The sequence below is a fragment of the Vulpes lagopus genome, chromosome 2 (genome assembly GCF_018345385.1).
Source record: "Vulpes lagopus strain Blue_001 chromosome 2, ASM1834538v1, whole genome shotgun sequence".
Taxonomy (NCBI): domain Eukaryota; kingdom Metazoa; phylum Chordata; class Mammalia; order Carnivora; family Canidae; genus Vulpes; species Vulpes lagopus.
This window is the reverse complement of record NC_054825.1, coordinates 148,617,210-148,638,631: the sequence shown is the minus strand read 5'-3', so window position 1 is coordinate 148,638,631 and position 21,422 is coordinate 148,617,210. Positions and strand designations below refer to the sequence as shown.

General features: G+C 40.2%; 1 protein-coding gene across 1 annotated transcript in view; it reads left to right on the top strand.

Moving 5' to 3' along the window:
• Window positions 1–21,422, top strand: part of LOC121480158 (histone-arginine methyltransferase CARM1-like) — a 243,266-nt gene that overhangs the window by 135,055 nt on the left and 86,789 nt on the right. The window contains exons 3-4 of the mRNA XM_041736492.1: window positions 6,206–6,312; window positions 7,160–7,264. Of these exons, the coding sequence (XP_041592426.1) occupies window positions 6,206–6,312; window positions 7,160–7,264 (212 nt within the window). The remainder of the gene's footprint in view (window positions 1–6,205; window positions 6,313–7,159; window positions 7,265–21,422) is intronic.

The following is a 21,422-nucleotide window of genomic DNA, read 5'->3' as shown; positions in this document are numbered from 1 at the left end:
TAAAATAAAGGCAAGGGAGGCTGTAAAGAGAACATTCTCCTGGGAGCCATTGTGACAGAAATCACCATAGGCAGGACTTAACTGATACTGATTCCTGGACTTTCGAAGATGCTCCCTATTTTCTAAATCCCATAAATACATCTTAAACTTGTCAAACAGGAAATTCTGATAAAGTTGTGAGTATAGCGTCTAAAATAATATTATAATATTTTTAACAGAAACATAATAGAGGTAATTTATCCGATTACTGTTTATTTTAGAAGACTGTTTATGTATTGTATGGATACTGATGTAACCTAAAACTTTGCTGGAGCTTCTCTTTTACATTTTCTTTTGGAGACAGTTGAGTGACACAAGACTATTCACATTACTTGATAGTCATAATCTTGTTTGTTAACCAAAAGTGATACTTTTCAATGTATCACACATCCTGTTTACTAAATTAGGCACCTATTATTTTGGGGTATATTAAAAACTCAACTGTCCCCCAAGGTATGGAGATTTGCAACTGTTGGTAATATTCAAAAGACTGTTGAACAAATGAATTTACTGTAGGCTTTGAAAGCCCAAACAGCTTAGATGCCCAGGACTCAAAGAACTCACAGATGGGTGACACAGACCACTGCTGGCAGTCTCTGAGAGCGCAGAGGGAATTGGAGAGGTGCCAGTTCCCTCAGCCTAGAGCTGAGTCAATATTATCTAATATCTTCTTGGGTGTTTTAGTATGCCCAAGAAATTTTATTTTATTTTTTATTTTATTATTTTATCTTATTATTTTTTGTTTTTGGTGAGGCCATTTCACTTCTCTCAGCAAATTTCAGTTATGCAGTATGTTGTTAAGTAACTATAGTCACCATGTAATACATTAGATCCTCAGACCTTTTGCCTCCTATAGCTGAACATTTATATCCCTTTACTGACCTCTCCCTATTCTTTTCTGCCCCCCCCCCAGCCAGAAAACTCTAAGGAACCACTTTTCTACTCTTTCTTTCTATGAATTTGACTTTTTAAAAGAAGATTCCACATGTAAGTGATAACATACTGTATTTGTCTTCATCTGTCTTATTTCACTTAATTTAATGCCATCAAGTTCTATCCATGTTGTCCCCAATGGCAGAATTTCCTCTGTCTCATGGCTGAATTAATATTTCATTGCAGGAAGTAGATGCATATGATATAATATATATAACAAGATATATATCTTTATCCATTCATCTGTTGACAGACACTTTGGCTATTTCCATATCTTAGCTATTGTGAATAATGTTGCAATGAACATGGGAGTGAAGGCATCTCTTTGAGATGATGATTTCACTTCCTTTGGATATATACCCAGCAATTGGATTGCTGGATCATATAGTAGTTCTATTTTAATTTTTTGAGAAGCATCCATCCTGTTTTCCACAGTGGCTGCACCAATTTACATTCCTGCTAACAGTGCACAAGGGTCCCCTTTTCTCCACATCCTCACTGACACTTGTTATCTTTTGTCTTTTTGATGATAACCACTGTAACAGGTATAAGGTGATGTCTTGTGTTTTTGATTTGCATTTACTTGATGATTAGTGATATGAAGCATCTTTTCATGTATCTGTTGGTCATCTGTATTTGTTTTTGGCAAAATGTTTTTGCCAAACTGTTTTTGGCAAAATGTCTACTCAGTCCCTTCACCTATTTTTTAACCAGATTGAGTGGAGTTTTCTTTTTCTTTTTTTTTTCTGCTATTGAGTTGTATGAGTTCTTTATATACTTTGGGTATTCACTCCTTATCAGATATATGATTTGCATTTATTTTCTCCCATTCAGTAGCTGCCTTTTCATTTTCTTGATGGTTTCCTTCACAGTGCAGAAGCTTTTTAGGTGATGTAGTCCCATTTATTTATTTTTCCTGTTGTTACCTTTGTTCTTAGTGTCAAATTAAAAAAAATCATTGTCAAGATCAATGTTGAGGTGTTTATCCCCATTTTCTTCTAGAAGTTTTATGGTTTCAGATCTTATTTTCAATTCTTTAATCCCTTTTGAGTTGATGTTGTATATGGTGTAAGATAGAGGTCTGGGTACCTTCTTCTCCAGTTTTTCCAGCATCATCTATTAAAGACACTATCCTTTCCCTGTAAGATATTCTTGGCATCTTCGTTGTACATTGATTATGTATGTAGGCAAGAGGCTCTCTATCCTGTTCCATTAATCTGTGTGTCTGTTTTTATGACAATGCCATACTGTTTTAATTACTGCAGCTTTGCAATATAGTTTGAAATCAGAAAGTGTAATGCCTCCACTTTGTTCTTTTTTCTCAAGATTGCTTTGGCTATTAGGAAATTTGTGGTTCCATACAAACTTCAGTATTATTTTTCTTTTTCTGTGATATGGATGACATTGAATCTGTAGATTGCTTTGGGTATATGGACATTTTAACAATATTAATTCTTCCAAACCATGAACATAGGATATATTTACACTTATTTGTGTCATCTTCAATGTTTTTCATCAATGTCTTATAGTTTCGAGTACAGATAATTGGTGTCACCTCCTTGATTCAGTTTATTTCCAAATATGTCATTCTTTTTGATGCAATATTAAATAGGATTTTGCTTTCTTAATTTCTCTTTCTCGTAGTTCATTGTTGGAGTTTAGGAACACAACTCCTACATTGATACTGTAGGAGTTGTGTATTGATACTGTATCTTGCAACTCTATTGTGTATTTTTTGTGTATTGATACTGTATCTTGCAACTCTATTGAATTCATTGGTTATAACAATTTTGTGGTGGGGTCCTTTAGGGTTTTCTATATATAATATCATGTTGTCTGCAAACAGAGACAGTTTTGCTTCTTCCTTTCCAATTTGGATGCCATTTATTTCTTTTTATTGCAGTTTGCTATGAGTAGGATTTCAAATACTATGTTGAATAGGAGTGGTGAGAATGGGCATCCTTGTCTTGTTTCTGGTCTTAGAGAAAAGCTTTCAATGTTGTACTATTGAGTATGATGTCAGCTGCAGGATTGTCATATATGACCTTTGTAATATTGAGGTGTGTTCCCTTTATACACAGTTTGTTGCAAGTTTTTATCTAACAAAGTTTTAAAATATTTTAGAGTTTGAAAATATTATCTGGTATCTTTTAAAGGAAATAAAATACAAATATGGAAGATCATAGTTTAATAGGGTTGGTACTTTTGACACCCAGTAGAACTTGATAAGCAAATAAGTAGGTTCAAGATTTGAAAGAACATAGTTAAAAACCTTGTTGAAATTAAGATCTACTAAGTCTCTGATGTTGCCTCTGAGAACAAATAAGAGAAGAGCAAAAATACATTGTAATTATTGAGCTTTGCAGCTTTATGTGTAGTTGACAGACTTCATAGGAAAAGTGCTGACACAGAAAAGCCTAACTATTGTCATGACAAAGCAAGTTGTAAAACAGTAGAGTACGATACTATTATTATAAGTAATATGGTGGTAGATAAAAACATAACAAAGAAAAATTAGTGGGAGATTTTATCTCAAAATACTATTAGTGGTTATATCTAGGAATCATTTATCCTTCCTGACTTTCTCTTCTGCATTTTAAAACTTAATATGATTAAGTTATTTACATATTATTGTTTTAATTACAAAATATTGTAAGGGAGCAGAAATACCAAATCATCTCTTTATTGCCCGTGTAGGAAAAAGTTGTGAAGAAATAGCACATATTTTAATGTAATGTAGAGTTAGAATACATATTATACAGAGGTTCTACTAAGTGGAGTTCTCAAAAATGTCTTGTCATCAGAATCACCAGGGACAAAGCTAAAAATACAAGTGCTGGGCTCTGTCATTCTGGTACAGTAGACCAGGGTAGAGACTCGGGAATCTAACCACAGGGAATTGGCTAACATGGCACATCCATGAAAGTTGAAGCATACATCCATTAACAGTCAGGTGGAGAGACTACTTAGTGTGAGAAGTTATTCAGAGTATCTTGAATGAAAAGATGTATTTACAAAATAGTGCAACATAATTTTGCAGAGGAATTTTTGCACGTATGTGCATGCACTCAAACACTCCAAAACACCATACAATGAAATGTTAACAATAATTAATAGCTTGCATAAATTGCATACTTTTATTTTCTTCTTTTTGGTTTGTTGCATTTTGCAAATGTTCTATACTTTTTAGGTGTCGATTTTGCAATTACTTAAAAATCATTGCTTACATCCTCTCCTTTATAAGGGTATAATTGCAAAAGATAAAGAGTCGACAGAAAATTTCATAATGCAGGTAAAGTTTTAGTCAAAAAGCCATTCTCATAAAAGAGAGATCCACATGGGGACACTAGCTAGATGGGGGTTTATAATTGGGGTGAGCATTTGACACTGTTCAGCACACACTGTAAATCTAATTTTGACTTATTCCACCAGTAACCTTTCCTTTATCCATCTCCAAGTTTCTCTAGAGTACATGGCATTCCCTTGAGTGGGGCTGTGTTAGGTATGGTCACATATTTATTCTCAGACAAGGTATCTTTTCAACCTATCCCCCTGGACATGGGGCAGCCCCAGAGCTTCACGGGGCTGGCTCACAAATTGAAAATAGTTTTACCACATTCATTTCAGATGTATTTATTGAGTGGCTGCTCTCTTAGTACTATTTGTGAAGACTGAAGCCCTAAACCGTGCCCTAAAAGGGTTTGCTATAGATAGATTTTTTAAAAAAGATATTTTCAATAAAATATGAAATATGTGGTAAGCTGAGAACATGAGATTTGAGCAAAGGCTCTCATCCCTGGCTTACACATGAAAACTAACTCTGGACATGCCTTGGGCTCATCATCAGAACATTGACTAAGCAGGTGTGGGATGAGGGTCCAGCATCCATAGTGTAAAAAGTCTTTCCAGGTGATTCTCATCAAGTGTTGAAGCCCACCATGCCTGTGGGTGTTCCAGAACATAGCAATGAGGAAATGCTGATTGGGTTAAATCTTGGGGGATAAATAGGAGTTTGATGTCAAAAGTGAATTTAGGGGCACCTGAGTGAGTTAAAATTCACTTAAAAAAGTGAATTTAAAGAGAAGAGATACGGTTTCAAGTCAAGAAACCAGGCCAGGACCAGGTTGATGTGGGCATTTGTAAGCACTTTAGCATGGCAGGAGTGTGGAGGACGCAGTGCACAAGGAGAAGGTATGCAGGGTAGCATGCAAGGCCAGACACATGTGAGGGGCTGGAGCTCGTGGTGAACTGAGTGTGTGTGGGCATCAGGAATCCAGCACGGGCTGTAAAGGAGAGACCTGGTCATATCACCAGTGGTGGAAAGGGAGAAGGTCACAGGCGATAAGGACCACTGGGCAGGATGTAAGAGACATTTCTTTCTTTTTTCTTTTTTTTCTTTTCAAGATTTTATTTATTTATTCATGAGAGACACAGAGAGAGGAAGAGACATAGGCAGAGGGAGAAGCAGGCTTCCCACGGGGAGCCCGATGCAGGGCTCAATCCCAGGACCCCGGGATCATGTCCTGAGCCAAAGGCAGATGTTCAACCACTGAGCCACCCAGGTGTCCCGTAAGAGACATTTCTAAGGCCGAAGTCACAAAACTTGACCACTTTGTGCTGTGTTATCTATTAGTAATAATACTTTGGGGGATTTTCTGAACCTTCATCTATTTATTTCTTTTCCTCAAATTATAGAAAGCATTTCCTTATATCCACATATCTTCAGTTATTTTATTTTTTCTCTCTACACCTGGAGTATACTAAATGTAAAAAACACCCTGTTGTGACAATGGAGTGAGATTATATATACACACATATGTATATATATTCATTATATGTGTTTTTATATTCACATATATTTTTTCATTATCATGAACAATCACATTCCCCAGAGCATGTACTGCTGTACAGTACAGAGAAGAAGCCTGTAAGCTTTATGAACACAGGACCTGGAGAATTCCCTGAGCCCAGCCTCTGCGTGTCCCACTTGGCTCTCTCCCACGACACTGATGAACACAGTATGCTGACGAGTCGAAGGCTGTCACATCTCAGAGTGGCTCCCGCTTCCACCTTGCCATTCCTATCGTTGTGCGTCCGGGGATCAACGTGCCCTTTGAATCTTCTAATATTTTCTCAGACTTTTGTACAGAGTGCAGTGCTGAGTTCTGTGGTTGCAGTGCTGAGTACTGTGGTTCCCTCAGTGTAGAAACGGATCTGCTTTTTATCCTTGCAGATCTCAGCTCCTTTTCAAATACCTTGAAAAGATGCCGGAATGAGAAAAAGGAATTGTCGGTGTTCAACCAGCGGACAGAAGAGGCATCTGCCGTGCAATACTTCCAGGTCAGGAAAGTTGCCCCGGCGGACAGGAGTGGGTTCCAGGTGCCGCACTCCTGTGGACACCCCTGTGGACACACCTGGGCAGGCTGGTGGTCGGGGAGGATGCCGTGGGCATGGCCCTGCCACTTCTCATGGCATGGTCCCCTGAGTGGTGGCACAGCCCAGCGTGGGAATCCTCACCACCTTCACTTCTCAAGTTGTCAGGATGTGGGAGGTTGCTGTACTTCCTGGCCTCACTTTTGTTGTCTGGGGATGAAAATTCATCTAATTTTTTAATGATTTAATTTGATGAGAGGATGTATATGAATTAAGTGTGGTGCCTATAACAGCAAACCCCACCAAATGGTGGCAGTTAGGATGACGGTATTTGTGACTCAGTGATCATGGATTTGTATGCACCATATCACTCAGCTGGCTTGCCTGATAAGAATGACCATCGTCACCACCTGCCCTACACCTGCCCTCTCTCAAGACTTCTGTCCAAGTCCTGCGTTTCTCTCCCGACTCGGGACTCATTAGAGACATCCCTTTTGTCTCTGGCCTCTTTCTCTCTTTTGTGCCTATTACTCTTCTTTGTGTTCTCTCATAGCCTTTGCTTTGAGAACCCTGGGCACCTACCTGGTAGGTAGGACTGGTATCTAGGACTGAATCTGTGAATGGAGCAGCCTTTGGAAGTCTGAGATTGACTTATAGTTCTAGACCTTACAAATAGGGCAAATATGGATAGGTTACTGCATCTTTCTGAGCTTCGGCTTGCCTGTGTGTTAAGCTCAGCCTACCTTGACTAGATGGTCATGAAATGATGCCTCGTGTGTTGTTTACTCTCCCCATCCTTCTCTTTTCCTTACAGTTTTATGGCTGCATTTCCCAGCAGCAGAACATGATGCAAGATTTCGTGAGGACAGCCACGTACCACAGAGCCATCCTCCAGAACCACATTGACTTTAGAGACAAGGTAATGCTGGCAGCATGTTATTAATCTCAAACCATTTTAATAAACCTTGTCAAAAACTAGAATCAAGATTAAGCTTTGATAGAATTACCATATGACCCAAAAATTCCACTCCTGATCATATACGCCAAAGAATTGAAAGCAGGTACTCAAGCGACTATTTGTATGTGAATGTTTATAGCAGCACTATTCACGATTTCCAGAACATAGAAAGAACCCAAAATGCCCATCAACTGATGACTGGATAAACAAAATGTGGTCTATCCATACAATAGGATGTTGTGGGTGCCTTTCATATTTATCTTATCCATAAAAATAACACAGTGCTGGTACATGCTTCAACATGGATGAACCTCAAAAATGTGCCAAGTGAAAGAAGTCACAAAAGCTCATGCATATGATTCCATATGCCGAAACATTCAGAATAGGCAAGTCCATTGAAAGGAAGCAGACTCATGGTGGCCGGGGACAGAGGGAGAGAGAAATGGGGAGTGGTGCTTAATGGGTACAGGGTTTCCTTTTAGGGTGATAGAAAGGTCTTGAAACTTGATAATAGGTAACAGTTACATAACATAGTGAAAGTGCCAATTGACCCTGAATTTTACAATGTAAAATGAGTCATGGTTAATTTTATGTTATGTGAATTTTGCCTCAATGAGGAAATTAAGCTCTGAGTGCCAGGAAGGCAAGGGGCTGAATGTGTTATGTCTCGGAGCACTGAATGGGTCAGGACCTCTGTTGCTGCATAATGAATGGTTCTTAGGGAGTCTCTTCGCTTCAGCTTTTTTCATGGACTCCACAAGAGCCGGCACTGATTTCCTTCACAAAATGGATCTAAATGATTAGTGACTGCTAACACATTATACAAGTGTCACCCATTATTCTCCCACCTGTTAAATTAGCCAGTTAAATTATACCATGTGGCTCATCCCAGAGACATGAGGACTGGTCAGTGGACTCCTGGGATTTGTTTTATGTTTTCTCCCTAACTAGCTGTGGGATCTTAGGCAAGACTCTAAACCTCTCTGGGTCTCACAGTCTCTTCTACTGCCATAGCGATAGTAGACCATGGCCTTCTATTTGCGGCATTAATTCCCCCAGAAGGGTATGGTGGTGGAAGATTGAAATAATGGTCCTAAAGACTCATGGTTCCCTGTGTCCACACCCATCTGCAAAGTCTTAATAGCTTTTCTTTCATCAAGAGAAGTGTTGTGTTTTTTTGTTTTTCTTTTGTTTTGTTTTGCCTTTATCTCTGTGCTCTTCTTCTGGTATGCTTTCCCCAAAACACTATGACAGAGGTTAACACTGTATGGATTTCAGAGCCTAGAGCTTAAGGGACCTTGTGGCTCTGGACCTCATCCTCTTGGAACCCTGACGTACCACACCACGAAGAAGCCCAGTCTAGCCTCCTAGATGTTGAAAGGTCACATTAAAGAGACCTGACATGCCAGTCAACAGCCAGCACCAACTGCCACTCCTATGCATGGGGCCATCTTGGACAGCCAGTCCAGCCACCCCTCCAGCTGGATGTAGAAACATGAATGTATCTAGGCAAGACTAGCAGAGAAGTTGCCCAACCCTCCCATGGAAGTGAGAGAAACTACAAATTAGTTCCAGTTTAAGCCCCTAAATTTTAATGTGGCTTGTTATGCAGCAGTAGTTAATTAAAACAGAGAGAAAAATGTATGAAAAAGTAGTGATAAATGGTCACCCAGCTAGAAGTTGATTTGCCCCTGGCTTTCTTTCCTCTGTCATCTTCATTCTGCTCTTGAGCCCAGCAGAGCTGGTAATTTTGTTGTTGTTGTTGTTTTTGGTTATTCTATTTTTCTTTTTTATTTTTTTGATTATTGTATTTTTCAATTCCAAAATTTCCATCTGGCTCCTGTTTATGTCATCTGTTTTTTACCTGAGACTATTTTACCCATTGGTCTCAGCAGTGTTCGTGATTGCTGGTTGGAGCTTTTTTATTATAGTTTTTGTCAGATAATTCTAATATCTGTGTTATTGCTGTTTAGTCAATTGTCCTTTCCAAGGGAATTAAAGTTTTCCTGATTCTTCATATGGCAAGGAATTTTGGATTGTATTCTGTGCATTTTGAATATTATGAGATTCTAGGTCTTATTTAATGCCTAGGGAGAACACTGATATATTTCTTTTAGTTTTCATGCAAGCTTGGTTAGGTTCTGGCTACGAGTTTCATGCTCACTAGTTGACCTTCTGAGAGCTCTGTTTCTCATGTCAGTTCAGTTTTCCAAAGTCTTTGGCAGTGCTCTTTGGATCTGCATGTGTGTGTTACCCTGTGGTCAGTCTGGTGCCTGGGCAGACTTCTCAAAGTACTGATATGCTAATTAAGGTTAGATTCATGCATATACAGATTGACAATGAGCCCAGAAATTTATTTTAAAAACAGAAAACTTGATGGAGTTGCCTTTCCAAGGTCCTTCCTCCCCCATGATTTCCCTGGTACTTTCTGATTCTCTGGGACCACTTCTTAGTCTCTGGGCACAAAGCTCACTCTGTCATGTACTTCCATGACTTTGCCCACACTGGCCAAGCAGAGAGGGGACAAAGAATGAAAAAAGGCAGTGGGGGGTGGCCTCAGCCTTTGGGAATAACCACACCACCGAATGAAGAGGTAGGTTCCCCTCCCTTGTCATTTTGACTCCTGTAGACTGATGCTGTCACTACTACTGGATTACTGAAGGCTATAAGACTCGAAGAGAAGAAAGGGAAGGAAAAGAAAGGAGGGAGAGGAGAGGGAAGAGGGAAAGGAAAAAAAAAAGAGGAAGGGAAAACCAGAGTATTTCCATATTTGAGATTATAGTTTCCTTTCTTGATGCCAGAGCCAGAGCTAAGTGTCTTCAGGAGCTCTCTTGTCTGCATCCAGGTACCCATTTCTGGTGTGTTGAGTTCAGACCATGGGTGGGGTAGAGGATTTGGTTTGGTTGAATTTTGACTTTGGGTCTTCCCCAGTCCACCTGCTACTATATACTTTTCAGAGTTCAAGTACCTGTTCCATGCATTGAGTTCAGGTTTCACAGCTGTGCTCGGTGGGAGAGGCAGGGTGAGGTGGACTCTCTCTGACTTTCCCAGGACCAGATCTGGGGACTCTGGAGAGTGAGGGTGAGGAAGCAAAGATAAGATAAGAAATGGTTGTATTTGGCCACAGAGTCTCCTCTGTCTTGTCATATGTCTTGATGTGTCTGGGACCTTTGCCTTGCCAGTGGGGCCTGCCTGGTTAGCAGATAGGAAGTAAACATTCCTAACAAGAAGGACCTCATTATGGCAGGTGGGCAGGATTGGGATAGAGGATGGGAAACGCTTGTTTCTTTTGACACTTTATCTGGTATTCAGGATTGTGGGTAATCAGTCTTACTGACCAAAGGTAAATATTTTTTGCCAATTAAAAAACAAAAACAAAAAACAGGTGTCTGGGTGGCTCAGTCAGTTAAGCATCTGCCTTCAGCTTGGGTCATGGTCTCAGGGTCCTGGGATCAAGTCCTGCATTGGACTCCCTGCTCAGCAGGGAGCTTGCCTTTCCCTTTCCCTCTGTCTGCCCCTACCCCTGCTTGTGCACATGCTCGCTTGCTTGCTCTCTCTCTGCCAAATAAATAAGTAAAATATTTTTAAAATAATAAAAATAATACAAATTTTAAAAAACAAAACCAAAAAACCCTCCAAACTATTGATCAGTTCTTTGTGGTTTGAAAATGTCTCCTGGAGGTAATACTTTGGTTTAGGGAAACTTCTCTCCCTCTAAAGTTGCTTAGTTTTCACATATAATCTATTTTCTATTATCTACAATAAGTTTTCTATATTTCTATAATCTGTTTTTAATTCTGAGGTTAGAGCTTCTAAAGACCATTCTCCAAACTACCAATCATATGAATAAGTTGCATTATAAGCTTTCACAGAATTTCACATGCATTATGTCACTTGACCATTTCCTTTGTATATCTTTTCATCTATAAAAATGAAGCTATTGGACTGGGTCATCTTTAAGGTCACTCACAGCTATAACCTCATTTGATTTTGTGAAATAATCCTTTTCCTGCCAACCTGAAATGGTCTTGCCTGCCAATGAAATAAAATAGGCTTCTATCTGTTGGGGTTTATGAAGGTGATAATTAATCACATGGTTGATAATTAATTATATCTCTTTCCCCCTCTGAGTTCTGAACCAATTTAGAAATAGACACAGATGTCAGGTAGAAATAATAGCAGCTTTATGGTTGTTAATGCTGATTGGAGAACAGGGATTGGACCTGTAGCCAAATAAGGCTTCCTGTTCCCCCCCACACACAACTTTTCCACCCACTTCTATGCTGAACAACCAGTCTGCCTAGATGCACCCAGAGCCTGCCTGGCCTGCTCCCCTGTAGGGAACTCAAGAGTGCATGCTTGAGCAGGGGGTGAGCAGGCTGCCCCCCACCTCAGCAGCGGGCTGCGCATGCTCAGTCCTGTTTCCCAGCATCACCAGGCAAATGGGTCACTCTTATTCTGAAGGAAAAAGAGGAAGGTCGGTACACTTTTTTCTGATGGTACATATCCCCTCCCCTCTGAAAACGGAAATAACTAACTATCCCAGTTGTAATGTCTCAAGAATCCCCTCATTCCTAGTCAGTCTAGAATGGTTGCTCACCCCAACTCTGAATCTACCAAATCCACCATGAATCCAAAATCTTTTTAGATTCTGTTTTGTTTGCTTTATCATTCTGAAGACCAGTCTGGAATAAACCCTGGGAGTCCATAGAGGATGCTACCTTTTCATTAAACCCTTATATTCTTTCTTGGTGAAATTACCTAAAAGGGCATGGGTTTAGAATGATCAGTACCAATGGCTGTTATTTGTTGAGGAACATAGCATAAGCAGGCACCATGCCAAGAGCTTTCCATATACTGTTTCTGTCTTAGTTCAGGCTGCTCCAGCAAACTACCATAGACTGGGTGGTTTAAATAAATGTTTATTTCTCATAATTCTGGAGGATGGGAAGTCCAAGAGCAGTGTGTCGGCAGAGCCGGTGTCTGCTGAGGAATCATTTCCTGGCTTATAGATAGTGGCTTTCCTGCTACAACCTCACATGTCCCAGAAGGAGAAGAAGCAAACCCTTTCACGTCTCTTCTTATAACGCCACTCATCACCATCATGAGGGCTCCACACTTGTCACCTCATTACTTCCCAAAGCCCATCTTCAACTACGATCACGTTGAACTTTCCAAATGGTGGGGGAGTAGGAGACCTTAGTTTTGTCTGGTCCCAGGGATTCAGCGAGATAGCTGTCAAATCATTCTAAAACCTGTGAACTCAACCAGAGATCTAAGAAAAGGATAGCTTCAACTCTAGAAATAGAAAAGTGACCACTTTGTGCAAGGCAGGAGGTGACAGAGAAGTGAATTCCAGGTGATTTACAGGGAAGATAAACTGCAAGGGGATGGAGCCTCCTGCACCTGGCTTCCAGAAAGTGATAAAGCAGCAGAGCCCCAAATCAGAACTTTGGGAGGTCTGCTCCAGTAAGGGACCGCTTGGCTGAAAGGTGCTCAGACACCAAAGCAAGGTGGAAACCTAGGTGGGACAGTGTGGTCTCAGGATCCTTGGGGTTGCGGGAAGACCGGGGGTGCCTGATGCTGCAGAGTTCCCAGGCATCGGAGTGGGGAAGCCAGCTGCAGTCAGCGAGCCCAGGAGCGGGTGCTCAGCTAGGGGTGGCCATAAACCGCCAACCATGGCACCACCCGGTGACTGTTCTCTGAGCAGGGGCCTGGCAAGAAGCGGAACCCACCAGACTCCCCCCATTCTGCAAAAGGAGCAGAATGCACCTGCACACCACAGGAGTCTGCAGGGTTTGGGGACTAAAAGCGGGGTCCTGTGCCTGAGATAGAAATGCCAGGTCACAGGCTGGGTGAGCACGGAGGGCAGGAGATGCTGGAGACAGCAGTGGGCCTGCCCTTCCCTGAGGGCGAACTGAGGCGCGCTCTTGCACTCCAGGGCTGGAGACTGGGAGGCCCCCATTTTCACCCTCAGCCTCCAAGGCTGCTCAGAAAGCGTCCAGGAAAAAAAAAAAAAGAAAGCGTCCATGGAACAAAAGCCACCTAGAACAATCTGATGCAGCGTCTTCAGCCACCCCGCCCCACAAGGGCAGTGCAGGTCTGCCCTGGCAGAGACACCCGGGAATCAGTGCACCAGGCCCCTCATCCTCAGGTCAGCAAGGACATCCCGCCGAGACCGGACCGATGACACAACCACGAAACCCCAGCCCTAGGGGAAAATGGCATATGGAATGCATGGGCTTTTTCTCATGATTCTTCCGTCTTTCAAGTTTAATTTTTTTCTCTTTCCTTTTCAACCAATTTCTTATTTTATCAACTTTTAAAAGTCTTTTTTTATTTTTAATTTTACAGTTACATTTTATCCTTTCATTGTATTTCATTTTACTTGTATATTTCATTTACTTGTATATATATATATATATATATATATATATATATATATATATATAAGATTTCTTTACAATTTTGGGGTGCAGTTTCTTCCAACAAACAGGCTCAAATACACCCGGAATCTACTATATGTCTCTCTTCTGTTTACCTGTCAGATTATATTTTCTCTCTCTTTTCAAAGTCTTTTTAAATTTTTGTCTTTACAGTTTCATTCTATCCTTTCACTGTATTTAATTTTGCTTTTGTATATATATATGTTTTTCTTTCTTTACGATTTTGGGACGTAGTCTCTTCTAACAAGCCAGTCAAAATACACCCAGGATATAGTGTATTGCTCTGTTCTGTTCACCTGTCTGTTTACATTCTTTCTTTTTTATTTTGTCTTTTAATTTACATTCTGTCTTCTCATTGTATTTATTTATGTACATATATAAATTTTTCTTTCCTTACAATTTTGGGACCTAGTTTTGTAGGAAACAGATCAGAATACACACAGAATCCAGTGTATTGCTCTGTTCTGCTCACCTGTCTGATTATATTCTCTCTCTTTCTCTCTTTTTTTTTATTTTATTTTTTCAGTTTTGGGTCTCTGCTGATTTGTTTAGTGTATATTTCTCTGAGGTCATTGTTGCCATTTCAGTATTTTGTTCTCTCGTTCATCTGTTCTTCTCTGGACAGAATGCCAGGATGGAAAAACTCACCTCAGGAAGTATTGACTGCCAGGGACCTAGTCAGTATGGATATAAGTAAGATGTCAGAGCTAGAGTTCAGAATAACGATGATATACATACTAGCTTTCTGGAGAAATAAAAGAATGAAAATCTAATCAAGTCAAAATGGAAAAGGCTATTAATGGGATGCAATAAAAAATGGAGTTTCTAACTGCTAGGATAAATGAGGCAGAAGAGAGAATTCATGATACAGAAAACAAAATGTTGGAGAATAAAGAAGCTCAGGAAAAGATAAACAACTACTAGAACATGAGAGGAGATTTCAAGAGGTAAGTGATACCATACAATGAAATGATATGAGAATAATTGGGATCCCAGAAGAAAAGGAAATAGGGGGCAGAGGGTGTATTGGAACAAATTACAGCTGAGAAGTTCTCTAATCTGGGAAAGAAAACAGGCAGTTAAGTCCAAGAGGCACAGAGAACCCCTCTCAAAATCAATAAAAATAGGTCAACATCTCAGCATGTAACAGTGAAGCTTACAAATCTCAGAGACAGAGAAAATCCTGAAAGCAGCTCAGAACAAGAGATCCTTAACCTACCAGGGTAGAAACATTAGACTGACAGCAGACCTGTCTGTATACGCCTGACAGGCTGGAAAAGACTGGCATAATATATTCAGTGTGCGAAATGAGAAAAATATGTGGCCAAGAATATTTTATCCAGCAAGGCTTTTATTCAAAATAGAAGGAGAGATAAAAAGCTTCTAGGACAAACAGAAACTAAAAAATTTGTGATCACTAAACCAGCCTGGCAAGAAATATTAAAGGGAATCCCTTAAGCAAGAGAGAACCCAAAAGTAACAAAGACCAGAAAGGAACAGAGACAATATATAGAAACAGTTACCTTACAGGTAATACAATGGCAGTAAATTCATACCTTTTAATAGTTAAAATGGGCTACATGCCCTAGTCAAAAGACATAGGGTATCAGATTGGATAAAAAAGCAACATCCATTGATATGCTGTCTGCTAAAGACTCATTTTAGACCCAAAGATACCTCCAAGTTGAAAGTGAGGGGGTGGAAAACCATTTATCATGCTAGTGGACATCAAAAGAAATCTGGGGTAGCCAATTTGTCTATATCAGACAAATTAGATTTTAAATCAAAGACTATAATAAGAGGTAAGGAAGGACACTATAACATAATTACAGAGTCTATCCAACAAGAAGATCTAACAATTTTAATTATTTATGCCTCTGAGGAGGAGGCAATTATATAAACCAGTTAATAACAGAATTAAAGAAACACATCAGTAATAATACAATAATAGTAGGGGACTTAAACACCCCACTCACTGCAATGCACAGATCATCTAAGCAGATCAACAAGGAAACAAGGGCTTTGAATGACACACTGAACCAGATAGACTTCACAGATATATTCAAAGCATTCCATCCTAAAGCAACAGAATAAACATTCTTCTCGAGTGCACATGAAACATTCTCCAGAGTATATCACATTATGGGTCACAAATCAGGTCTCAACTGGTACCAAGAGATTAAGATCATTCCCTGCATATTTTCAGACCACAATGCTTTTAAACTGGAATTCAATCACAAGAGGAAATTTAGAAATAATTCAAATGCATGGATGTTAAAGAGCATCCTATTACAGAATGAATGGGTCAACCAGGAAATTAAAAATTTTTTAAAATCCATAGAAACAAATGAAAATGAAAGCAAGCTGTCTAAAACCTTTAGGATGCAGCAAAGGTAGTCCTGTGAGGGAAGTATATAGCAGTACAAGCCTTTCTGAAGAAACAAGAAAGGTCTCAAATACACAATCTAGTCTTACACTTAAAGGAGCTGGAGAAAGAACAGCAAATAAAGCCTAAACCCGGCATGAAAAGAAAATTAATAAAAGATTAGGGCAGAAATCAGTGAAATAGAAACCAAAAGAACAGTACAACATATCAATGAAACTAGTAGCTGGTTCTTTGAAAACATTAATAAGATCGATAAACCCCTGGCCAGACTTATCAAAAAGAAAAGAGAAAGGACACAATTAAATAAAATCATGAATGAAAGAGGAGAGATCACAACCAACACCAAATAAATACAATGATAAGAACATATTATGAACTACTATATACCAACAAATTAGGCAATCTGGAAGAAATGGATGCCAGTTATATAAACCAGTTAATAACAGCTGCGTAAACTACCAAAACTGAAACAGGAAGATGGAAAACCTGAACAGACCCATAATAAGTAAGGAAATTGAAGCAGTAATAAAAAATCTCCTGACAGACAAGAGTCCAGGACCAGATAGCTTCCCAGGGGAATTCTACCAAATATTTAAAGAAGAATTAATCCCTGATGAACACGGATGCCAAAACTCTCACCAAGTTAATAGCCAATAGGATCCGACAGTACATTATAAGGATTATTCACCACAACCAAATGAGATTTATCCCTGGGCTGCAAGAGTGGTTCAACATCTGCAAATCAATGTAATATACATTACATTAATAAAGGACAAGAACCATTTGATCCTCTCAATAGATAGAGAAAAGGCATTTGGCAAAGTATAACATCCTTTCTTCACAGTGTAGGGATAGAGGGAACATACCTCAATATAATAAAAACCATATACAAAAGCCCACAGCAAATATCATCTCCCACTGCCTGTCTCTCTCTTCTCTCTCTCTCTCTCTCTCTCTCTTCTCTCTCTCTCTTTCTCTCTTGAATAAACAAATAAAACCTTAAAAAAAGAAATGGGTAGAAGAGACGAACAGACATTTCTCCAAAGAAGATATAAAAATGTCCGACAGACACATTAAAAAAATGCTTCACATCACTTGTCATGTGATGTTAAAATTAACAACACAGGAAACAACAGATGTTAGTGAGGATGCAGACAAAGGGGCACCCTCCTTACACTGTTGGTAAGAATGCAAGGTTGTGCCGCCTCTCTGGAAAATGATATGAAAATTCCTCAAAAACTTGAAAATAAGCTACCCTATGACCCAGCAATTTGACTACTGGGTATTTACCCTAAAGATATAAATGTCGTGTTCCAAAAGGGCACCTGCACCCCAATGTTCACAGCAGCAATGTCCACAATAGCCAGACTATGGAAGGAGCCCAGATGTCCATCAACAGATGAATGGATAAAGAAAATGTGGTATATATATACAATGGGATATTATTCATCCATCAAAAAAAATGAAATCCTGACTTTTACAATGACTTGGTTGGAACTAGAAGGTATTATGATAAGTGTAATAAGTCAGAGAAAGACAAATATCATATGATCTCACTCATATGTGGAATGAGTGAGAAAAAAACAGAGGATGATAGGGGAAGGGAGGGAAAAATAAGACGAAATCAGAGAGGGAGGCAAACCCCAAGAGACTCTTAATCATAGGAAACAAACTGAGGGTTGCTGGAGGGGAGGAGATTGGGGATGGGGTAACTGGAGGGCACGTGATGTAATGAGCACTGGTGTTATCTAAGACTGATGAGGGATGCTGGGTGGCTTAGTGGTTGAGCATCTGCCTTTGGTTCAGGTCATGATCCCGGGGTCCTAGGATCAAGTCATGCAACAAGATCCCTATGAGGAGCCTACTTCTCTCTCTGCCTAGGTCTCTACCTCTCTCTCTGTGTCTCTCATGAATTATATAAATAAAATCTTAAAAAAAGAAAAAGAGGGCAGCCCAGGTGGCTTAGCAGTTTAGCGCAGGCTTCGGCCCAGGGCGTGATCCTAGAGACTCGGGATCGAGTCCCACTTCGGGCTCCCTGCATGGAGCCTGCTTCTCCCTCTGCCTATGTCTCTGCCTCTCTCTCTCTCTCTCTCTCTCTCTCTCTGTCTCTCATGAATAAATAAATAAAATCTTTAAAAAAAAAAAGTGATGAATCACTGACCTCTACTTCTGAAACTAATAAAACACTATATGTTAATTAATTGAATTAAAGAAAAAACAAACACCATTACAGTGGGGGTTAGAGTTTCAACATTTGAATTTTAGGGAGACACAGATATTCAGTCTATAGCAGCTTCCTTTGATCTTCATAATAGTGATGAGATGAATGCTAACGTCACTGCCATTTTTTATTATTTTTTAAAGATTTCATTTTTTATATGAAAGAGAGAGAGAGAGAGAGAGAGAGAGAGAGCATGAGCAGAGGGAGAGGCAGAAGCAGACTCCCCACTGAGCAGGGAACCAGATGCAGGGCTAGATCCCAGGACCCCTGAAATCATGACCTGAGCCAAAGGCAGACGCTTAACCAGCTGAGCTCCCCAGGTGTCCCTTATTGCCATTTTAGAGATTTTTAAAAACTGAGACCTGAGGATGCTGTTAATTCATCTTATTTTATACAACTAGTAAATGAAAAGACCAGGATTAAAACCCAGTGAGTCTTACTTTAGAGTCCTCCGTGCCCCACTCCCCACCCTATAACCCCTAAAAGGTACTACTGAAATTGCCAAGGGAGAATTTTGTTTCCTTGGGCTTAAGGATGGTGTGGAAATATTTGGTCACTTAGATAAGCCCATTCCCCATCCAAGTATGAGGCAGCAAGGCACACTGGTTATGGTCGAGTCCCAGAGCCGGAAAGCCGGGTTCGAACTACAGCCTGGCCACTCAGCATGCACCTGCCATAAGCTTGTTCGTCTTGAGATCTTGGGCAAGTTGTCTACTGGCTCTGGGCTTTAACGGCCTTATCTGTTAGAGTAGTGACTACTTTTTAGAGCCCTTGCAAGGTTAAGAGGTTACATTGCATATGGAGTGCTCAGTGACCCAGGCTAGGAACTCAGTACCTCATAGCAAGTATGATGGTTGTCCCTGATGGTGTTGGGGTTGGTGCTGTAGTTTCTACCTCTGCTATCATTTTAAATCTTTCAAATCTTTATTTTTTTTCACTCTGCCTCCTCCGTGCAGTTTTAATGAAAACCCTTTCTTGGCCAGAGCACTGCTGGCTGAGAACTCCACTTGGAACCCATCCAGGAAACTGACCCTGCTGGAACTCACCCCATTCCCCTCCTCAGAATTTCTGTTAATTGCTATCTGGCTATTTTTAGTTTCTTCAAGTGTATGCTGGGTACAAGTAGGAGAAGTCCATCCTGCTGAGGATGTGGGGCTATGTGAGCTATAGGGTTTTAATTTGGAAATGTTTTGACACTTCATTTGTCAGGGCACCAGTTGCTGGAAACAGAATAAGCAGGAGCTGGGAGCTTATTACTTTTTTTTTTTTTTTAAATCAGCATTTTCACAGAAGAGAGAATCCGCCCCATTGCAACAGCTGCTTAGTCCATTCAAATATGCAGTTGGCTTAGGCAGAAGGGATTCAGGGATTTGAAGGCTTAAAAAAAACCATAAATAACAACAACAAACATGCAAAGCAACGGGCCTGGATTGTCAGCTGCTATTCAGATTTGCAGAGCCTGAACTCCTGGCCTCTCCCAGTGTGAGTTTTCTTCACTATGAGCTTATCATCAGCTTGGTCAAAGGTCCTTGAGTCTGTCTCTGGTCCTCCTCTGAAATTCTCCTCCTGCCTTGAAACACTGTACACCTTCAGTTAACCCCACACATTAATGAGGCCTGACCTTCATTACTGGTGGAAATAAAGACTATACTCCAGGCCCGCACCATCGTCCTGTCTGCCTGTGATGAAACAGCGCTTACTTCCCTATTTAAAAAAAAAAAACACAGGGATCCCTGGGTGGCGCAGCGGTTTAGCGCCTGCCTTTGGCCCAGGGCGCGATCCTGGAGACCCGGGATCGAATCCCACATCAGGCTCCCGGTGCATGGAGCCTGCTTCTCTCTCTGCCTGTGTCTCTGCCTCTCTCTCTCTCTGTGACTATCATAAATAAATAAATAAAAAAAAATTAAAAAAAAAAACACAAACCTTAATGAAGTATGAATCACATCAAAAAATGATGTATAATTAACATGTACAACTTGATGATTTTGAAAGTGTTAGTATACACCATAGTCTCCACCATAACATATCCATCACTTCCAGAAGTTTCTGTCTGCCTTCTTTACTTATTATTTTGTGATTAGAACACTTAACATAAAATCTGTCCTTTTAGCAAAATTTTAAGTATGCAATGCAGTATTGTTAGCTGCAGACACGATGCTGTGCAGTAGATGTCTAGGAATTAAGAATTGAATTTTTCATCTCACATTACTGAAACTTCATACCCTCTGACTAATAAACTTTCCTGTTTCTCCCTCACCCCAATCCCTTGCAACTAGCATTTACTCGCTGCTTTGATGCATTTGACTATTTTAGATACTTCACATTAGGTGAAAACATATAGTGTTAGTCCTTCTGAGTCTGGCTTACTTCATTTAGCGAATGCCCTCCAGATTTGTCCATGGTATTGCATATGGCAGGATCTCCTTTTTAAGGAAGAATAACATTCACTGTGTATATACAGCACATTTAAAAAAAAAATCACCCATTAAGTCCTCCCCTGCTTGCCCCTGAGCATAGTCTTTGACCTGGTGACAGCAGTATCCTTGCTGAGTACTGTGTAGAGTAGTGGGAAGAAAGGACATGACTCACAATAACTGCTAGGTGCTTTGCATATCCCATCTCACTTAGTACTTGTGTGTTAGGGTCATTAGCTGCTAACATCAGAAACTGGCTCTGCCGACTGAAGGAAAAAAAGAGAGAAAAGAATTCCTTAAAAGATACAGGATCATTGGCCACTAGGTATGGAAACTACATGACCAAAAATAATTTCCAAAGTCATGCTACAGGATTGAATTTAGAGAGACAAAGGTGCACCCAGGGTTGGGCATCTTAGCGGCATAGCCTGCCCCCAGTGCTACCTTTGAATGCTGTCCTTAGAAGCTCCCTCTGACACATGGGCATTGGGAGGTAGCTGTGATCTCACCTGAAAGGATTCTGTGACATCCCTGAATCTTCACATTCTGAGCTTCTCATGCAAAGCACATCTTGGCAGAACCTCAGTCATGCCTGTGATTTAGCTTCAAGGGTGCTAGAAAAGAGAATCGGACACCCTCCACTTCCCTACTG